At 41.0% G+C, this 5,798-nt stretch overlaps 1 protein-coding gene across 5 annotated transcripts in view; it reads right to left on the reverse strand.

The window, feature by feature from the left end:
• Positions 1–1,260: 1,260 nt before the first annotated feature.
• Positions 1,261–5,798, reverse strand: part of LOC111957022 (5'-AMP-activated protein kinase subunit gamma-2-like) — a 58,724-nt gene continuing 54,186 nt past the window's right edge. For 4 of the 5 annotated variants that reach the window (XM_023977734.2, XM_023977735.2, XM_023977736.2 and 1 more), the window contains 5 exons: positions 5,090–5,255; positions 4,941–4,978; positions 4,679–4,825; positions 4,265–4,358; positions 1,261–3,493 (listed from right to left, as the gene is read on the reverse strand). In XM_023977734.2, the coding sequence (XP_023833502.1) occupies positions 3,462–3,493; positions 4,265–4,358; positions 4,679–4,825; positions 4,941–4,978; positions 5,090–5,255 (477 nt within the window). In that variant the 3' untranslated portion in view covers positions 1,261–3,461. Of the gene's footprint in view, positions 3,494–4,160; positions 4,359–4,678; positions 4,826–4,940; positions 4,979–5,089; positions 5,256–5,798 lie in introns of all 5 variants that reach the window. The other variant, XR_002876332.2, reaches the window with a different exon arrangement.

Genomic DNA, 5,798 nt, shown 5'->3' on the forward strand with positions numbered 1-5,798 from the left:
TGCAGATAAATGCAACGTGTAAAAACCAAATGCCCGGAGGTCTGGATTTTACACTCTTTCCTCCTCATTCATATCACACTTGTCTTCAAAGGCCAGGGACGTGTGCTGCTTCACAGAATTAGTGAACAGCATGATGCAGTAAAACTAATGCTAGAGAGAGAAAGAGAGAGGGAGAGAGAGAATGAGAGATATGCCTGAGGAGAGGAACAGAGTGAAGTTCATTTGAGTTTGAGCCCCTCTCAAGCCCTTCTCTCCATGCATATAAAATACATGACAAGCTTCGAAGAAGGAGAATTTTAAATCACCCTTACACTTTCAAGGGAACGTCCAGTGTGTGTTTTTGTGTGTGTGTGAGAGAGATAAGCAGTCAGATCAGACACAGGCCAGCAAGCCAATAAGCCCTCCTGCTTTAGGGCTACAAGGTGTTGGGAGATTTCATCCTCACTGCTGATCCAAGACCAGTATCAAGAAAAATACTAGTTTTTACCTTTGCAGTAGATCCAGATCCATTGAGATTACAGTGCCATTCCTACCCCACATACAGACTGACAGCCTCCTGCTTGTTYATCTTGCCTGTGAATATATGGAATATATCATGCCTATAAATAAATATTATTTTGTTGGTGAATTTGGAGCAGAATATCTGGTGTCATATGAGTGCTATGAAATGACATTCTGCTAACCTTCACAGTCTGTCTATATATCATACAATCACATRGTGGTTAGTGACAAATACCACTTGTATTAGACTGTCACCTTGTGGCTGGTGTTCAGAAATCCTTGGAATGGTCTTGGGAAGGTCAATAGTGTTTTCCGAGGAACTCTACCCTTTACTTGAAAGCTGATGTAGAACAGCTTTGGAGGGAGATGTTTGTTGGTATGTGTGTGGCTTGATGACATTTTATTTCCTTGAAATATTTTAATTATAGAAGCAACTCCCTAATGTGTAAACAATTTCAATGTCATAGRAGCACTCCAATAGTTTCTAGCATGGAACTTCAAAAGAGGGAGAAACTTCTGTTGGTATGCTCTGAGCCTCAGACTAAATTTACTTAACCTGCTATCTAAATTCGAGTACTCTCAGGACTCCACGTGATGGTCAATCTTAGAATAGCTGTGGATATGYCTGCAGTGCAGCTCTTAACCACTAGTAGGTGGCAGTGTTCAGACATGTCTGTCAAATAAGGTCTATTAGAGAAGTGCATAAAAATGTGTTATACTGTATGAAGGTAAATAATTAATGTGCATGGCAGTCATAAAAAGATTACATCAATTCCATTTTTATTTATTTAACTWGGCAAGTCAGTTAAGAACAAATTCGTATTTACAATGACCGCCTAGGAACAGTGGGTTAACTGCCTTGATCAGGGGCAGAACAACAGATTTTTACCTTGTCAGCTCGGGGATTAAAGCTAGCAACCTTTCGGTTACTGGCCTAACGCTCAAACCACTAGGCTACCTGCCGCATTCAGGATTATCATAATAAGCAAATTGATTTACCCAAACACTTTTAATTTGGATTGCAAAACAGTTAAATATGGTGGTGCAAATCTACAGCCAAAAACTAAATTCAATAAACACATTACTTAAAAATACATTGTGTCATCGTTTATTTTTCTGCATGCAGAAAAATAAAGAACATTCATAACTGTTAGTGTCGTTTCTCATGCTTGCACATGTACTGTACATCTTGTTCTGAATATAAATTATCTTTATTTATATTGGCTTATATTGCCACAATATATTTACAAAAACAATATTAGAACTGCAGTTATTTCTACATGATTTCTTTAAAGTTACATAAAAATAAAGTTCTCTCTGGCACTTTTCCTGAAAACTTTCTTATTTACAGTGAAACAATAGAGATGAGTTGTCAGAGTTGTATTCTCTGGMCACAGCACAGGAGTCTGGTCAAGAGCAGTTCAGAATCCACCATTTTTCTTTATAGATGGAAGTGATCCATGGCTCAAGTGCATAAAGCGGGCAAAATAAATGGCTCTAAATCTCAACCCAAGGGTTATCGAGAATGAATACAAAATATATAAATATCCMAAAATAAAGCCTTTTTCCTGTTCTGTCTCTTCACAGCATGTTACTCATATACAAACAAAACCCCTCCAATCATAACCAGATAAAGCATGAACACCTGCAATTTCTCCTTCAGGTTAAATGAGAACACATTTGACAAGATCTTGCTTGTTCTTCAAGAACACTTCGTTTTGATGTATCATGGTTAGAGAATGGCATTCACTTCCATGGTCAGGGGCAGGGCAAGCAAAAGGCACTGTGACTAAGGATTGGACAAAGAGACTGCATATAGCCCCTAAAAKGGGTGTGGACAACAACTCATTATAGCAACATGTGGCTTATCATAGAACATGCTATAATATGGCCACTTTTGATACTAAAATGAAGAATGCAATTATATCTTCTAAATGGTCTGTTTTTGACAGCATAGAATATAGACTGACGTTATTTACTCAACCATCACTTTTAGTGGTCCAGTACGTTCCASCTCCACCGATAGAAACAGGTTATTATTTCCCGTGGGAACTTAGACACATGCTTGTGTGTATCATCAAGTAAGATGCCTTGGCCATATCTGTCAATCTACTTGTTCATTGAAGGTTTGAAACTATCCAGAGTGACTAGGCACTGTTAACACGACAGAGCAGCATGATACTGAGACAAACACCAAAACGTATATAGCCCTCATATACATACATAACCACAGTCCAGACTGGCTAAGCCCCACGGTGAATCAAGTCCAGTTCCATTCAGACAGAGAGATGCTGGTCCTCCAGTATTAAAGCCACATACCTCCCAGTAGCAGTCCAATCCAGCCCAGCCCTTTGGTTTCAAAGTCTAGTGAATCAATATGAAGGGCTCTGGGCCACATGTCTAGAACCATAGACATAAAGGTAACTGTCAAAATAAAGGAAACACCAATATATTAATAGGGCATTGTGCCACCACGAGCCGCCAGAATAGCTTCAATGCACACTTCAAGTGTCTAGAATTATATAGAAGGGATTTTTCCAAGAGAAATTCCATCATTTGGTGTTTTGTTAATGGTTGTGGAAAACACTATCTCAGGCACCACTCCAGAATCTCCCATTAGTGTTCAATTGGGTTGACATCTGGTGACTGGAGACACACACCCACTTTAAACTCCCTATGCTCCTTTGAGACCCCTCTTTCAAAGTCACTGAGATCTTTTATTTTAGCCATGGTAAGAAAATAATGGGCAACTGTGCATTTTTATACATGACCCTAAGCATGATGGGATGTCAACTGCTTAATTAACTCAGGAACCACACCTGTTTAGAAGCACCTGCTTTCAATATACTTTGTATCCCTCATTTACTCAAGTGTTTCCTTTAWTTTGGCAGCTACCTGTAAAATACAAGTTATATATTTTAGGACAGCCTCTGTGATTCCAGCAGCAGTAGACCCCCGTCTCACTCCAGGAGGCCCTCCTCTCTGCAGGCATCTAGGGGAGGGAAGAATAGACATGTGAGGTAAGGACACAAGAATACATCCCACTAGCCTGGTCCCAAATCTGTTTGTGCTGGCATTATAATGACCATAGGTGTTGGCTATAGCGACAGATCTAGGACTAGGTTAATGTCCAACATAACAATAGTAGGCTTATTTGCATCAGGGAGATAGTTGTGCAAGATGCTTCATGTTTCTTTCACGCTCACATCTGAGTTGATGAGTCTGCTCACTGCAGTTTTCAAATCTGGGAACTGATGCACCAGCCAATTCAAAATGAAATTTCTAAATGCATTATGACTGCACCAGCAAAGGCATTTCCTTCCAAATAACAAACATGCAAACTCATTATTCTACATTCTTTATCTTACATCATTCTTCTTCATTATTCAAAACCATAAGCAGATAGACAAAATACCAAGACAACAAAGAAAGGCTACCAAGCATATGGTAGTAAGACGTTGACATTAACATTCTATTAGAATCTGAGGGTAGCACGAGAGGACAGGACACAGGACACAGACACACAGCCAAGCCCACACCAAACTGTCACGAGCTGGCATACAGGATGGCTCAAAGGCACAGGCAGCCTGGCATCAAGCCCATGCCATCCGCATGTGGGTGCCAACCAGCAAATGCCTGAGTGTGTGTTTGTGTCCTACCTGTGTGAGGAGGGCGAGGCAGGGCAGGGCAGGACAGGGCAGGGTGGGAGCTCAGGGTCCAAGAGAAGTATTAGGAGGGGGTTAGGAATGCTGAGCATCTATACCTGCTGGGCTGAGCACCAGGGCCTGCAGGATGTCAGACAGGGAGATGATGCCCTCGATGGCCGAGCGCTCATCCACCACTACCAACCGGTGGACCTGACACACACACACACATATATATAGGGACACGCGTACAAAGAGAAACACACACAGTTGAAAGAGAAAAGGAGCGAAATTGTTTATTTGAAAAAATAATAATATTTAACCTTTAACTATGCAAGTCAGTTAAGAACAAATTCTTATTTACAATGACGGCCTACCCCGGCMAAACCCGGACGGCGCTGGGACAATTGTGCGCCGCCCTATGGGACTCTCAATCACGGCCGGATGTGATACAGAGGGACAGTGAGCATTTTGTGTCTGTGTTGAGTTTACGTGTTATGAATTCATGTGTGTATGTATGTGTTTGAACTCACCTCTGCTTTGACAATCTTGTCCACGATGGTCTCCAGTGTATCCAGCTTGTGGCATTGCATGACCCCCTCAAAGTACTGGCAGCGATGCCTCAGAGCCTGGGTCACGGTGATGTCCAGGTTATTATACGTCTTCTCTGCTGCCAGGTTCTATACACATGATACACAGACACTCATGGCTTTTTGAAGGAAAACATTCACACAATATATTTTTGAGGGGGAAGTAACAGGATTACCAAGCTGTATTTTGAAAATCATAACTTACTATGACATCAAATTTGGAGTAAATATCCACCACTTTCCCTGTGAGGAGATTGAAACATAACCAGAGTTGAACTGAGTCTCAATCAGTCAAATGTACCTGTAAAGTATATTTTAACAACAGTTGTCAAAGTATTTTACAGTAACACGTACCAGATACGTCCACAACAGGCAGGGCAGACACCCTCCTCTCTACGAAGATCTGCAGGGCCTTGATGATGGGTGTGTCAGGGTGGATGAAGGCTATGTTCTTGTAGGTGCCGATGCCCAGCTCTCCTAGAGTCTGCTTCATAAAAGCCGGCTTGGGCATCTCACGCACCTGGAACACATAGGTTCAAATATAAAACCTTTTCACAACCACAATTATTGGCGCAGTTGCTGGCGTTGGCGCGAAAGGGCTGGGTTTCAATGAATAAACAAGTTGTGGGTGTGTCAAGGCTTGGCTGTTCACTGGCAAATCTGAACATGCTCCATGGCTAAATATGTGGTTGCTTAAAGTTGTGTATTTACGGTGTTTTATGTATTGCCTTGGAATCAACTCCAATTCCAATGTTAGTCCGTTATAGTTTGTTAAACAGCTTACAGARACAAACAAACATGTAGACCTATCCCATCTATTCTAAATATGTTAACTTGAACCTGTTTGCAGTCCACATTGTTCTAAGTAATTGCATGCCTTCAATGTGGAAATATATACATATATCATTCACACTGATATAGGGGCTAGGCCTACTGTAAATTGCCTAATGGCGGAGGATGGACATGCCAAATGTAGTCAATAAGCAATATTAAATTAATTATTGATAAGGCCTAAAAAGAGTGAATAATTCAAATTCTAAACAAAATGAAACTTGTTTTAAAT

This window comes from Salvelinus sp. IW2-2015, linkage group LG32 (assembly GCF_002910315.2).
Source record: "Salvelinus sp. IW2-2015 linkage group LG32, ASM291031v2, whole genome shotgun sequence".
In the NCBI taxonomy this organism is placed as follows: domain Eukaryota; kingdom Metazoa; phylum Chordata; class Actinopteri; order Salmoniformes; family Salmonidae; genus Salvelinus; species Salvelinus sp. IW2-2015.